This window comes from Sander vitreus, chromosome 14 (genome assembly GCF_031162955.1).
Source record: "Sander vitreus isolate 19-12246 chromosome 14, sanVit1, whole genome shotgun sequence".
Taxonomy (NCBI): domain Eukaryota; kingdom Metazoa; phylum Chordata; class Actinopteri; order Perciformes; family Percidae; genus Sander; species Sander vitreus.
Window position 1 is genome coordinate 7,182,635 of NC_135868.1, and position 15,515 is coordinate 7,198,149.

The window sequence follows — 15,515 nt, forward strand, 5'->3', positions numbered from 1 at the left end:
TCTACTTTGAGATGAAGGGATGTTTTGCACAGACTCACTTGAGGCAGTAATGACACGTCTTGGTGACTGGTTTGTTGATAGGAAACATTTCGAAAAGGCAGTTTTTGGAGCAGAAGACATCTGTGAAACCCTTCTTCTGGTAAGCTGTTTGGCCCTTCGTCATGTTCTTCTTGCAGTGGGAGCAGTTCATCTTTGACGCCTGATACGAGAGAGAGAATATAAAGAACGTGAGGTTCATATACACACACGTGCAAATGAAGTAAAGCAATACCAAGACCCATGGCATTCAAAATGGAATTGCAATAAGACACGACAATAGATATGTATCTGTGAAAATTGCCGTTTTCTTATTAAGATTAGACCTGTAATGTAAAAATTCAGATTTTTATCTCTCAATTTTTGCACTTAATAGAATACACTCTTGCTTTTAAACAGGCTAAAACTGAGAATAATAAACTACTATATGAAAGTGCAGATAAAAAAAAAAGGTAAATATCTTCCTCATATTGTACAGAGGAAATGATGTGAGATTTGAACTGCTCCGATTAGCTCTGAATGAAGCTTCAAAGAATGCTTGCTTATCCTTTAAAATGTAGATGGCACGTACTCCGATCAGATGATTTTATCTTAAACATTACTCAAGGGTATTTAAATGATTCCAGTTATGGCTGAAGACAGTCCCAAGTGGCTACAGCTTGAACGTGCATCCTGCACACAAGTCTCTTTACATGCACTAGCTTGTTCTAAAATACCCCTTTCAGAATCTGTATCAACATACTGCATAAATCCAGTTGTGAGGCACTCCCTCAAGATATGGATACAGTTCAGACGAGCTTTTTCTATAATTGAGATGTCCATATATACCCCTTTGGTGGGAAATAACATGTTCGTTCCCTCCTTGAATGATGCTTTTAAAATATGGACTGAAAAGGGACTGAAAACAGTCAAAGACGTATATATGGGTGGCACCTTTGTATCTTTTGAGCACTTAAAAACACACTTTGACATTCCTAACTCACATTATTTTTTAGATATTTACAACTTCGCACTTTTGTTTCTACAAATGTTCCTTCTTTTCCATTGATACCAACAGATTCCCTTTTAGACAAAATACTTAAGATGCCCCTTTGGCTTGGGGAAGTTGTTGGCAGGTTGTACTCTCTACTCAGTATGGATAATCTGAAACCATTGACAGCATTAAAACATCAATGGGAGGGAGAGCTGGATACAGAAATATCTGACGAGCTATGGCAGGCTGCTCTCAATAACATACACTCATCCTCTATCTGTCTACGACATACCATTATCCAGTTTAAAGTTACTCACCGGTTACATTGGTCAAAAGCAAAGTTGGCCAGAATTGCACCTGATATTGACCCAGAGTGTGATCGATGTAATACAGAGCCGAGCACTCTGTCACATATGTTTTGGAGCTGCCCTAAATTGTCTGAGTTTTGGGAGCTGATTTTTGCTTTTCTTTCTAGAGCATTGCATACTCATATTGACCCATCACCGGTCATTGCCATTTTTGGAGTAGTACCACAGGAACTTGGCATAGACAAATGGGATAGAACTGTGATAGCATTTGCAACTCTCTTTGGCCAGATACATTGTTTTATTAAAATGGAAGGTAGAGTCTCCACCTGTATTTAAACACTGGATCAATGAGGTTACGCACTATTTAACTCTTGAACAAATTCGTTATTATTTACAAGGTAATAATATTAAATTCAGTAATATCTGGCAACCTGTTCTTACATTGGTCGAACAGATGGACTCTAATGACATTGTATGATGTGAATGTTGTCCTCCCCCTCTTCTTTTTTTTATTTTATAGTCTGCTTTTCTTTGTAGCAGTGGTGCGATGTGGGTGGGTGGGATGTGGGTTGTTATGTATCTGTTGTTTGTTGTATATGAAAATACAAAAGTTATAAAGTAATCACATACATTTAATGTGCCTAAATACTTTTGTAAATGCAATGTTCCCTTGATAAACAGCATATGAATTCAAGTGTTTTTCCCTACCTTTGCATAGCTGGGCTTGTTTTGGACGTCTGTGGACGTAGAGGATGTTGGACACTGGTTGTTGTCTTCATGGATGGGCAGATCTTTCACAGGCGACTTGACAGCGTTACACTCAGATGATAACTGGGAACTCTTGACTGAAGCCTGAAACTTTTCCTGAGACAAAAACAACAACAATGAAAGACAACATTGTCACTCAGGAAATCTGATACTTTGTTCAAATCAAGTATTGTTGAGATGTTTAAATATCCTTGCCATTTATAACATAATTTCTAACTGTGTATAATCGAAAGCCAGAGTCTAAAGAGAAAAACAGGCATCTTTTTACTTCAGCCATTTTTCAGCAGAAGAGTGATGTGGTTTATATAAATAATGTTTAAATTCATACTTTGAACCCATTTTTAATAATGAGCGAAAATAGAAAGAAATTGGATACTCACAATGTCCAGTTTGGGGATTAATATCTTTACTTCTTTCATTCCGATCACTGCAGCTGACAATTTGTTCTTCTTTTCTATAAATAATGAAATAAAATATGGGTGTAAGACCAGGTTTTTGTTACGCAGTTCAAATGCTATACTATTGAATGGATTGCCATGCAATTCTATACAGACATTCATGATAAAGCTGACTGACTTTGGTTATGCCCTGACCTTTCCTCTAGCTGCACAGGTTTTTAGTTTTGAGTGAAATATCTCAACAACTGTAGGATGAATTGCAGTGATATTTTCTTCAAATGTTCAAGGCCCCATGAGTATAAATTCTCATGACTTTTGTGATACCCTGACTTTCCCTGTAGCGTTGCTAACTAGTCAAAGTTGAAACTTATTCACTGAAAATAGAAAATCTTCTAGATGGAAAATTTTGTAACAAAATTAAAAAAAACAATTCTACAGACATCCCTGGTTCTTAGATGATGCGTCCTAATGACTTTGGTGATGCCCTGACTCTCCTCTCGAGCCACCAGATTTATTTTACCTGTATTTAACAAGTCAGATAAACTCCTGCTATCCACATCAATCCAGTTATTTTGCTTCCCTCCTTTCTTTTGATTTTGTCTTCTCTCCACATTGTTGACTGTATCGACGTCCGTGGTCTCTTCAAGGTCTGCAACACTGGTGTGCTTGTAAAGTGAGCGGTCGTTCTTCTTGGTATCACTGCTGTCTTTGTCCTGCTTCGTCACATGTGGTATCAGAGGCCTTGCTGCTGAGCCGGTTGTGTCACCATCTTCATAATTTTCCTCATTTCTGACGTCGTCGTCGGTGTCCATGTCAAAGTCCACATTCATGTCGTCATCGTCGCCATCACTGAAAGAAATATGTGTAGCGTCCTCATTGCTACGATACACTGTTTTCTCGGGTGTGCTGACAGCACAGCTCACAGGCATTTCCTCTGACCCGTCGTCCCTCTCTGTGTTCACCTCTGCGTCTTTCTCATCATTCAGCTCAGATGCCTCAGTTTCACTCTCCTGCCTCTTGCTCCGGCCTCGGCTACGTTTCCTCGACATAGAAGCTCTGCAGGGTTTTTTGGTTCCCAAAAGGGAGCCTTTTGTGAAGGGGAGATCTGGAGAAGATACAGGTACAGCTATGTGAGAAGATTATCAACACTTATCACTTGATTACCATTCAGCCTCTCCATTTGGTTTCATTGGTTTTCTTTGAAGTCAACAAATTAAACAGAATACCTTGTTTAGGTATATATTTGCCCTATTACAGCTCAAACTGCAACTGGTCATGGAGGGTAGTCTTGTGCCAGTAAAAATGTAGTAATGGGCATTATACTACAAGTAGATCCGACCAGGCAATCTGATTGGTCAACTAGACATTTAGAACGTGCTCCAATCAGCATGACAGCACACCTAGACCACTTGAGCACACCAGGCGCATCACTTGAAATGTTACTCTGCCATTTCCATGTCAACTTTACAGAGTGAATCATGAACTGTTTTTGAAACATTTGTATTCATGAAAATAAATCAGGAACCACAGTGGAACACAGAGAAGCTTACCAACTAATTTATATAAAGTGATACATCGGATTTATCGATTTAGTTAATAGTTTGGATCACATCAGCTGCGACGGTGACAAGACACTTTGATAAAAATAGCTACTACATGTGAATTTCGCAGACGTACTGGAGCTAAATCTGTTAAAATGTTTATTTGTTCAGCAGTTACAACAAGATTGAGCTAGCAAAGCAGTTTTGTGTTTATATATGTGCGGTCATTATTCAGTTTGGGACATCCCATGATCTCTTCAAAGTTAACATTAGCTTAAATGACTGGCTAACTCATGTTAAACAGGAACCATATATCGTCCCTGTTGCTTGAAGTTCATGGACGTATAGTATAGTCTAGTATACTATCTATATCTATCCCTTGAAAACATATTTTTCAGCAGATGTCTTACTTATAACAAGATTGAGCTAGCAAAACAGTTTGGTGTTTATATTTGCTGTATTTATTCAGTTTGGTACATCCCACGATCTCTACAAAGCTAAGATTAGCTTAAGTTAGCTGGCTGACTAAACAGGGAGGGACTAGAAATCGCCTCTATTTTATTTTGAAAGCGAATTGGCCCACAATATGAATACAGTTTGATTAAAACTTGTATTTTGTTGGTAAGCGTTGTTGTATAATCGCAACATTACAAAATAAAGTCATAGGGTTTGATTTAACGTCATATTATTTCCACGACAGGGATGCGGCTAGTAAGCATCACTGAAGTTAAAGAAAACCTTTCCTGTAATATTGCTGAATTACCAAGTTCAATCTCAATGAAAATGTCTGCATGGAAAACTACTCTGACAGAATCGATAATACAGACTAATGGGTAATCGGAGAGTTTGTGTCCATTACATACCGCCCAGCAGAAGAGAACTTTCTGATTTTTCATTGTCCTCCTCAGCATCACTGTTTTCTGAGTTGTCCTGCACATCTGGCTCCAATTCATCTTCAAAAGGAAAGCAAGACATGTATACATGAATAGTACCAAAGAGGACAAGGTGTATATAGTTTAAATTCAATTCAAGACATTAATACAAACACTGTAATACTCCATGTTGCATTTTATCATTACAATTAGATTCGAATAATCACTTTAGATTATCTTATTTCACTAAAAGCCATGTAAAGACTATGCCATTAAAACATACTTATGGCCGTGTTATTGTTTTTTTTTTTTACTTGTACACGAACATACACATTTTTTTGCCGACGGTTTCACACTGACAAGTGGTGGTAATTTACCGTGAAGGAAAAAAAAAGGGAAATCGGCACTGCAAATGTTTTGAGGAAGCAAATACAGTCAACTTGTTTGTTCCATTTTTTGACTTAAGACTGTATGCAAACATAACTTCTGTTGTTGTCTGCAAACATAGCACAACTCCATATCAACACCTTTAAAGTACGAACTGGACACTGACCTGGAATCTCAATTTCCTCGAGAGATTTCCCTTCGAATTTTTGAAGAGATCCATTCTCCATAGCTGATAGTAGCTCTGAGATTTTTGCAATGTCGACAGCTGCCTCTGGTGTTTGATAATACTCTCTGTCGGTCTGAATGTCACGGCCCAACAGTTTGGCTAGCTGATCAAGCTCGTCATTTGTGAGGCTGAGAATCTGGAAAAGTCTTGCAAGGTGCTTATGAAAAATCACAGACCGGAGGTTCGCTGTGTTCTTTGCACCACAACGAGCTGCAAAAATGCTGGTGCACTGGTGTCCGCGCTGGAAGCTTGAACATGGGGCATCAGGTCTTGCAAATAGGAAGGGATTGTTTTCATGTACACCACATGCGTCTCTCTTGTTCACAAGCAGTGTCATTGCAGTGAGTATTTTAGGGGTTAACGTAACAGCAACCTTTTGGCCACTATCGGTCTCAATGTTGATCTTGACGATGTGCTTGGACAGAATTTGCTCAAACTGTGACTGGCTGACAGCAGCGTCTTCATGAAGTTCAGTCTTGTCACGTTCCTTAAATGACTTAAGCGTTGCTTTTGAAACTTTGGCCGTATTTATGTTCAAGACTGACACTTGTGCAAGTGTCACTCTGAGAAGTGCAGAATAGACCGGAGAGCTTTCGTACATCGTGAGACTTTGCACTGCAGAAGCTGCTGTCTTCTCCAGGCACTGATAGAAAAGCTGCACATCATGAATGAACGGTATGGTTGGCGGGTTGTTTACTTTTGTCTTTGATGAAGGGCCATATCTCCATTCTGTCGCACACAAGTTTATAAATGTCTCTGCTTCATGTATCGTCTCTTTATCAGCATCCTCTTTCAAAGCTCTGGCGAAGTTAATGCCACCAATGTTCTTAAGCGAATTTCTCATTTTCTTCAGCACACTTGGTCTGTCACAGGACTTTGTCTCTTCATTGAAGCCAGTGAGCTCTCTCACACCTTCAACAACCTTGCTGAAGTTTTGGGGTTTGATAGCATCTTCAAAGCTACATATCGACTTTTTCTTCAATGTTAACAGGAGTCGTCCCATTTGCCTCAGTCTCTGTTTGAGGTCTTCCAAATTTTTATTTTTTCCTCTATTCATGCGGTACAAACACTGCGCCAGCTGCAGTATAAAGGAATCGTTCAAGACTTCAGATGAAATCTCATCATTCTTCAATGTGTTTAACATCTTCCTCACATCTGATGAGATTTTTTGGGGGTCCGTTGACTCTGCTGCAGCAATCAAAGTTAAGACTTTAATATTCCCACGTGACCGAGGTTCTGAGGACTTCCTTGCAGAACACTTTTGCATATGTCGCCACATGTCCTTACGAATGTACATGCTTTTACAATATACACAGGTTGCAAGTGTTTTAGCATTGGTGGGCACGCTTGATTTTCTTTTTAGTTTCAGTGGTCCACAGCGAGTCTTCAAAACCTCTTCATTATGTTTGGTATTTCCTCTGTCTCTTAACTTCTCCAGTAGCGTTTTTCGTTCTTTGGAGTTTTTGCGTAGTCTTAACACTTCAGCTATATCAGGTTCTTCATGTCTATGGGTGAAAAGGTGACGAGAAATTTTAGACTGAGCTACCCCACAAACGTAACAATAATTTCTGTTGGTAAAGGAGTGGTCTTTGAGATTTTCATCATTTTCGTTGGGGAAGGAGGGATCTTTGAGCTCTTCATCAGAGGTAAAATCATCAGGAGAATCTGACTCTGTGAAACTCTGACAGTTGTCGCTGGGAGAAGGTACATAGTCTTCATCACAGCAGGATGCTGCAGAACTTGAGAGTCCTGCGGAGTCTTCAGCCTGCAATTATGAACAAATAATTTTACACACTTTACATAACCAAACACAAAACCATGCTAATCTAGTACCTCCCAAGTATGCCATATGAACTATAGATGTTATAATTCTTTGACAGCTTCCATCTACCAATATACAGCTCATAACTCTCATATTGTCTCTTTAACTTTGTTTAGCTTATGCTGTTCTCTTATGCCTAGTTCACACAACAACTTTAAAAGTCATCAGATTGCAGTACTGTTTACAGCTTTCCGTCGTCTAATTGGAGTCTTTGTTTTTACAGTACATGACTGACTGGGGACAGGGGGTCACACACTACAAGATCTTTCTCCAGGAGGAATTCCTGATGCAGGGCTTTCCTTGTAGTCATGCTTGTTGATGTTGTCGTTCACAAAATAGCTCATTAGTTTGCACACGTCTTTACTATTTATAGCCAGTTTCCTCTAGAAAAGTTGCAACAACAACTTTGGTCAATGTTGCAAATGCAACACATTCAGTAAAGTTCCTACTGTTACCGGTGACTCCTTCCGCAGGTTTCCCCTCATCCCCCTGGTCCAGCTATTTATCTGCGAGATATCTGGGGTGCATTTGCGATGCATTAGCGAGATATTTAGCTTGCGTCTTTGTACAGTTCAGCGCCGATTTGCGAGCGCCAAGCCAATGTGGAATTGCGTCTGATCTGGGGCATTTGTCTGGGAGCTCCAGCTGGAGTCCAGCTGAAAAGTAGCTACCTGCATGCTGTAGTTTTTGATTTATAGTTCAGAGCCAGATCACTCATTCATATCACCATTGCAACACTAGATCGAGCTTTAATTATGTGTCGCCACAATAACTGTATTTACATTCTTTCATTCACAGTGTGGTACACATTTATAGAGATGGCTTTGCTAGATGTGGGTCACTAGAAAAGGAGAAGATAATTGAGTCATTCTTCAACTTCTTAACTTTCTCTTCACTATCAACAATCTTCACAACCATCAGAAACTTGAAGAAAACACGAGCACACAATCACAGTTTGTTGTGAAACTAATTGGCAGATTAATCAATACTGAAATAATTAATAAAAAGTTGCTGCAGTTTTAATGGAGACATCAGTGACATCATAAGGGGTACAGTTCTTAAATAACAGCCTTGTCTAACCCTCCAACGCCACATCTACCCGGTTTTTAATAAGGGAAATACATTTAACACTTACACCCTCATTCTCTGGTGAAGATGCAGCATTTACGTCTGTTTGTGATGTATTCAGTTCTTCATTGGTTTCCTGTTAATATTGAGAATACAGAAAAGTAATGAGTAAATATGAAAACACAATAGGACGTTTAGAAGTGTAAGAAATGTGTTATTTCAAACACCTTACCAGTTTATTATGGCCACCTATACAATCCAAAGCAATCCATTACAACAGTTTTGATATAAATGCTACTCAGGAAAAGTTTATAATGTTCAGGTTTTGTTGACAAAATGTTTAATGAAAATATTTTAGACATATTATCAATGACATAATGGACAATAACTCCCTTTCTTTCAAAAACAAGGCAAATGTTTAAAAACAGAAAATAAACCTACCGCTGACCGCCATGGGTAAGAGGAGTCGCCATAGTTGTAAGTTATCTCCTCGCCTGGAGATATTTCTGTCACTGCAAACAGACACAAGTGTGGCTTTCCCTCACAGACAACTTTCTTCATTTCACAGTTGGGACTTATGTGATCATCATTTACAAGTCGTCCAAGGGTCCCGTCTTCTTTCGAGGCATCAACGCTGCAAACAAAATGCCCTTAATGAAAATTCAACCTTAAAATCCTTAAATATCAGTTTTATGACAATGACTGGGATTGATGGTGGTGACTGATTCTATCATTCAAGACAAGGCAACGGACACCTGCTGCACTCAAATGACTCAGTTTTACGTGTGAACATAACTTTTTTACATTTATTTTACATTCTGCCTTCTTTTTCCAAAGTCTCACTTTTGAATGTAAACTGCTGTTAAAATATAAATAATATAGTCAATGAAACACACACACAGATTTTAGACCCTTTTTAGGGGGCTCAAGAACATTGTCTGAAATTGGTCGTTATTACTGTGAGTCATAAAGTGTCAGGTTTAGTTCCATCATAGTGAAAATAAACACACACACACACACACACACACACACACACACACACAGGTGAGTGAGATCTAGTTACATCACTCTTAATCTGGAATACAGTAAAGTTCTCCCTATAACAAAAGCCAATGTAGACAATTTCAACCCTTTAATGAAAAATCTGAAAAAGAAGACGTAAACTCACTGCCAGTTTGTTCCATTCCACGAGAAGTCAAAGAAATAACTGTTCAGAGTATCACCACACTCCTTTTTCCTGGTTTCCTTGTGAGAGATGTTCCCCCGAAACTCAACAACAAAGGTGGATGGCTCAATGGATTGATGGGTAAACACACCTCTACCTGTAAGAGCAAGACAGTCCATGTTACATCCAACTATTGACCAACCATCCCATTGATACTCCTGTGTACAGAAATCTATCGATCTCATAGAGGCTACCATTTAAATAAAGGGTTAAATAAAAAAGAACAAACCTTTAAAGGGGTCTATAAACCTTTCCTCCAGGAAGGGTTTGTCTCTACAAGATTTGATGTGCTCCAGGGCATCTTGCTCAGGAGTCAGTTGCCTGTCTTGTTGCTCCGCAGCATCTGGAAAAGTTATCCAAAAAATAACCAACACGCAAACCCTGTTTTTTTGGTTTTTTTTGGAAAGACGTGTTCAACCTGTGTTGTCTTATCTAGTTTAGTCTAGTCAGTTTTTCTTCCACTAGAAGTTATTATGGTTTCTAACTTGTGTTGTAATGTATTGCCTCATCATGATTCTTTTGGATTTGTGTCATTTCATTTTAGTAATTAGTATCACCTTTGAATATTTAAAAGGATTTTGATTTTATTAAAATTTAACAAAAGAAAATCAGGTAAGAGACTATGTAAAATGTGCATTATCAACTTCAGTGCCACCTCTGCAAAGAAAAGTATTCTAAATTAAAGTATGGATTGGATATTACAGATAAATGATTGGTTACAGGGAGGAGTTATCTTCACGACATACCGCTCTGCTGAAGTAAAAGATCTGATTCTTCAATGTCCTCCTCGGCATCACAGTTTTCAGGGTTGCCCTGTTCCTCATCTGGCTCTAATTCATCTTGAATAAAAAGCAAGATATAATATGTATTAATTTGTAGTTTAAGTAGATTGTTTATACTAAACAGTCACTGGCAGGTCAGTATTACACTGGATACATACCTTCAATCTCAATTTGGTCCAGAGAGTTTCCTTCAAATCTTTCAAGAGAACCCTTTTCCATTGCCAGAAGAAGTTTTGCAATTTTTGCCAGTTCCACAGCTGCTTCTGGCAGGCGATAATAGTCCCTGTCAGCCCGGATGTCATGGCCCAACAGTTTAGCGAGGTGATCCAACTCGTCGTTCTCCAGGTAAAGAATCTGGAAGACTCTAGCAATGTGCTTGTGAAAACGCATCGCCCTGAGATGCTCTGGGTTCTTTGCACGACACAGAACGGAAAAAGCCCTGATGCAGACCCTTCCGTGATGGAGGCTTGTGGGAGAAGAGTCAGGCTTTGCAAACAAGAAAGGATTGTCTTTGTGTACGCCACATGCTTTTCTCTTGTTCACAAGCAAAGTTATTGCACTGACAAGTTCAGAGGTCAACAAGACTGCAACATTTTGGCCAGTACTGCTTGGAATATTTATCCTAATGAAGTTCTTGGACAACACTTGCGTAGAGTCGTCTCTCGCCTGGAATGTCTTCAGTGTCATTTTTGAAACCTCAGGTGCGCATTTGCTTAAGACTGATGCTTGTGCAAGTGTCACTTTGCAAAGTGCATTGTAGACCTGCTGGCTTTCATACTTCTCCATGCTTTCAATGGCAGAAGCTGTGGTTGTTTCTAGGTACCTGAAGAACACCTGCACATCATGTGTGAATGGTATGGTAGACGGGTTGTTTACTCTTCGTCCACTCAACGAAGCGAGGGCTGTTTGGGAGACATGTTCAAACCATTCTTTTGCACACAGTTTCATGAATGTCTTTGCGTCTCTCATCTGCTCATTGCCATCAGCTCCAGTGAGGACAATGGTGCCTATTTTCTTCAGTGAATGTCCTAATTTCAAAGCAAGACTTGGTTTGTTATAGCTCTGCATCTTTTCATCGAAACCAGCGAGGTTTTTGACAGCCTCAACAACTTTGAAGAAGTTTTTGGGTTTGACAGCATCTTCGAAGCTAAATATTGACTTTTCACGCAGTGCTAACAAAAGCCTTCCCATTTCTCGTAGCTTCTGTCTGATGTGCTCACTTGAATTATTTCCATACTTCTCAGACAGATTCTGTGCCAGCTGTATTAGAAGGAAATCATTTTGAACTGCTGATGCAATCTCATCTTGTTTCATATCTGAGAGTATCTTCCTCACATCAGATGGAATCTTTTTGGAGAGTGGTAACTCGGCAAGAGCAATCTCACCTAAGACTCTTGTCTTACCGCCTGATGCAGGGTTTGACGTCCTAGACGGACATCTGGCTACATGCCTCCACATATCCTTACGTCCATACATGCCTTTACAATATAGACAGTGCACATGTGCTTTGGGATCGATCACCATGTTTTTTGGTCGTCTTCTCAGTTTTAACTCTCCACTGTTATTCTTCAATGCCTCTTTATTATGTAGGTAATTTCCCCAGTTACGTAACTCATCGAATATCTTTTTTCGATCCGTGGAGTTTTGGGGTAATGCCAAAGCTTCAGCAATTTCAGGCTCTTCATCAGCATGTCTTAAAAGATGACGAGTAAGTTTAGCAAAGCCTTTCCCGCAAACGTAACAATAATTTTTACTGGTGCAGGTAGGGCCTTTGGTGTTTGGTGGAGAATCGCTGGGTCCGTCGTCTCCATCCCAGCAGAGTTCTTTAGAGCTGGAAGCAGCCTCATCCTCCTGCTCGGTGTATAAAGCATTGTCTGGTTGCAGCATCAAAGTCCCCGTCATCTCTTGAGAAGAGTCTAAGTCTGCAAAACTATCATTGCCATGACTTGGCCCACTGCCACATAGTTCGTCACCATCATCACCAGAGCAGGGATTTTCAAAACTGGAAGCTGATGAGTCCTCCATCTGGAAATACAGTACAAACAAGAAATGTTATACATACAGTACATCGTTTTATACATACATGTACAAAAAAACGGCTTTGCCAGTAGAAACAACACACAACCCACAGTTTATTTTATCAGTGAGCTTAAGAGGTGTTTGAGAGCAGTGTGCTTATGTTGCTTATACAACAGTATGGTCTCATTTGCTGGAGTGGACAGAAAAGTCAATGCAGACAGTCTTTTACATACCCTTTTATTCCTTGGTGTTGATGAAGAAGCATAGAAGTCTGAGTAAGAAGTACTTGCTCCATCACAGGATGCCTGTAAATGTCAAACACAATACAAAAGTCACATGGAAATTTGACACCTGGATTTTTCTGCATAGCAAACTGCAAATCCGAGTCACTTTGTCTACTGCCTTAATTAAAATATAAATATAAAAAAAGGAAAACACAAGATCTGCTGTGATTTACAAGTGTAATGTCGTTTGCTCTAAATACAGAGCGGTAGGCCTGGAAACTATCTCAAGTCAAAACCTTATATCACCTTACATATAAAACATGGCATATACACTCAGTTGCCAGTTTATTATATTTTATATATTTCCATTTATGTATTACTTTTGTATCATATTTGTTTACTCTATATCAATGAGAGAAGGCTCTCTCTAATACAGTTTTAAAAAACTGAACATTATTATTGTCATGAAGGGAGTATTATTGCAGGACTTACATTTGACCGCCATGGGTAAGAGGAATCCCCATAGTTGTAAGTTATCTCCTCGCCTGGAGATATTTCTGTCACTGCAAACAGACACAAGTGTGGCTTTCCCTCACAGACAACTTTCTTCATTTCACAGTTGGGACTTATGTGATCATCATTTACAAGTCGTCCAAGGGTCCCGTCTTCTTTCGAGGCATCAACGCTGCAAGCAAATTACTCCTATTGAATTCTTAAAAATGACTGCACTTAACCATGTTGTTTTACTTATAAAACAATAATAATAGGATTGGCTAGAAATCATATATGAAACACATCTGTATCATGTTATTGTAACCTGTTTTTTGCATTGTCCCAAACTCATAAATAAAATAAATAAATAAGCTGTAGATAACCTCACCAGGTCTCTTTCTGACTAAACTTACCACCACTGTGCTCCTTTCCATGAAAACTCAAACAAAAAATGATTAAGAGAATCACATTTCTTCTTAGGCGTTTTGTCTTTGTGAGAAAAGATGTTCCCCCGATATTCAACAACAAACGTGGACGGTTCGATGGCCTTGTGGGTAAACACTCCTCTCCCTAGGAAAGCAAAGATTAACATGAAAACCAATGCACATTACAGTCAAGTGTAATGACCAATTTGCATGACCATTGTTTTACTTTTACCAAACACATATTTCCTCTTGGCAGTCAAATTACATGTATTTCTTTTATCTTTTACTATGCAGAATTCAAATTTCCCCTCAGTCTGTTGTGTTTGACTCTAAACTGGGTTATCGTAAAATGTCCCAGAACGTCTTACTTTAACTCAGAAAAAAACAGTTAGTAAAGCAATGGTTTTTTTTAAGTTTTGCATCTTCGCTAGAAGGCGCTTATTTCATTTCCAACTCCTTCTAACACACCAGTTAATGTTTTGAATCATTCACATCGTAACAGAAAAAGAACTCTGAAGAACTGACCTGTTGTCAAGTACTAGAAATCTCTTCAATATCAATATAAAGACTGCGATCATAAATGTACCTCGTACCTTTAAAGAAGTCTATAACCCTTTCCTCCAGGAAGGGTTTGTCTCTACGAGCAACTATGTGCTCCAGGGCATCTTGCTCTGGACTCAGTTGCCTTCTCCGATTCTCCATGATAGCTGGAAAATGTCCAAAGATACTAAATTAGCTTTGGGTGATAGAGGATCTGCTGATCACACAGTGTTCTTTGTAATTATATAGCAGACAATATAGAGTTGTGGCTGATTGTTAATAACATACACACTGCTAGCAACAGGTTAGTTAGCCAGCAAAGACACCTTGGAACTACGAGATGTTAACCTTTATTAAACCATAGACTCATATAAAGAGTATAAACACTGTGACAAAAAAAAAAAAAAAAATCTGTCCAACAATATAGAACAAATATATTGAAACATTATGTCTGTGATGCAAGTAAGGTTTGGCGTGGCAGTGTGGCTCGGAGGTGGAGTGGTCACCTCATAACCCAAGTTTGGCAGCCACATATCAAAGTGTCCCTGACACATGTAAGACAAGTTGCTCCACGGATGCTATTAGATGTCCACTGCTCCTAATACTAGAATGGGTTAAAATGCAGAAATATAATTTCACTACATTGTAGTATGTGACGAATGACATTTAAGAATAAACTTTGTTTAAGCAATCCAGCTTGTTTAATTTAACTACAACATACATTTAAGATCCATAACTCAGGCAGCATGTGCAAAAGTTCACTACATTCATTTCTGCAGTGACTCTCTTTCCAACACATGTGCTGCCAGCATGGATGTATTAAGAGAAGGCTGCCACCCCCGGCATGTATAAAACTCATATTTTTCCCTTTGATCATCAACAGATGATCCAGATTACATATTTGTCTAATTCCAATAACAAAGGTACAGTTGTTTGTTGAAAACTGGTACAAACTGAGATTAAGAAGCTTTTCATAGTTTAAATGTAATATTTGCTACTCTATCCCACTATTGTCAGGTTAGTCAAGTGACATTCCCTATCTGCATTGGCTGCCAATAGACCTTTTTCACGAAAGACATGTTGACATGTCATAGTAGGAAAAGCACAGGTGTATTCAAAACCATTAATGATGGCTGCATTCCACTTAGGAGAGACCCTGGTATTGTGCATGCTGACTCACTGAAATAGCTCACTGGGACACTTGATGGAATTGAGCCATCGTTAAGGTTATCAATTTCAGCTGTGCTTTTCCTACTATGACAAGTCAACATGTCTGCTGTCTAAATGGTCCATTCTACAAACAAAAGTCAGTAACTTGGGTATTAATAGAAACTTGTGATGCCTAACTATGTCCAAAAGTAAAGCTAGCTACCTGGCTTAGTTGGCTGCTATCTGTTCTGTCTAATTAT

The 15,515-nt window shown here is 39.0% G+C and overlaps 1 protein-coding gene across 3 annotated transcripts in view; it reads right to left on the minus strand.

Moving 5' to 3' along the window:
- Positions 1-15,515, minus strand: part of LOC144529274 (uncharacterized) — a 45,874-nt gene that overhangs the window by 29,851 nt on the left and 508 nt on the right. Inside the window, exons 2-17 of one of the 3 annotated variants that reach the window (XM_078268273.1) lie at positions 14,160-14,273; positions 13,555-13,711; positions 13,142-13,334; positions 12,659-12,730; positions 10,565-12,431; positions 10,371-10,463; positions 9,854-9,967; positions 9,568-9,721; positions 8,841-9,033; positions 8,467-8,535; positions 5,450-7,274; positions 4,888-4,977; positions 3,004-3,588; positions 2,466-2,539; positions 2,026-2,181; positions 39-199 (exon numbers count right to left, since the gene is read on the minus strand). In XM_078268273.1, coding sequence (XP_078124399.1) covers positions 39-199; positions 2,026-2,181; positions 2,466-2,539; positions 3,004-3,588; positions 4,888-4,977; positions 5,450-7,274; positions 8,467-8,535; positions 8,841-9,033; positions 9,568-9,721; positions 9,854-9,967; positions 10,371-10,463; positions 10,565-12,431; positions 12,659-12,730; positions 13,142-13,334; positions 13,555-13,711; positions 14,160-14,268 — 5,912 coding nt within the window. In that variant the 5' untranslated portion in view covers positions 14,269-14,273. Of the gene's footprint in view, positions 1-38; positions 200-2,025; positions 2,182-2,465; positions 2,540-3,003; positions 3,589-4,887; positions 4,978-5,449; positions 7,275-8,466; positions 8,536-8,840; positions 9,034-9,567; positions 9,722-9,853; positions 9,968-10,370; positions 10,464-10,564; positions 12,432-12,658; positions 12,731-13,141; positions 13,352-13,554; positions 13,712-14,159; positions 14,274-15,515 lie in introns of those variants that run through there. The other 2 variants (XM_078268274.1, XM_078268275.1) reach the window with 2 other exon arrangements.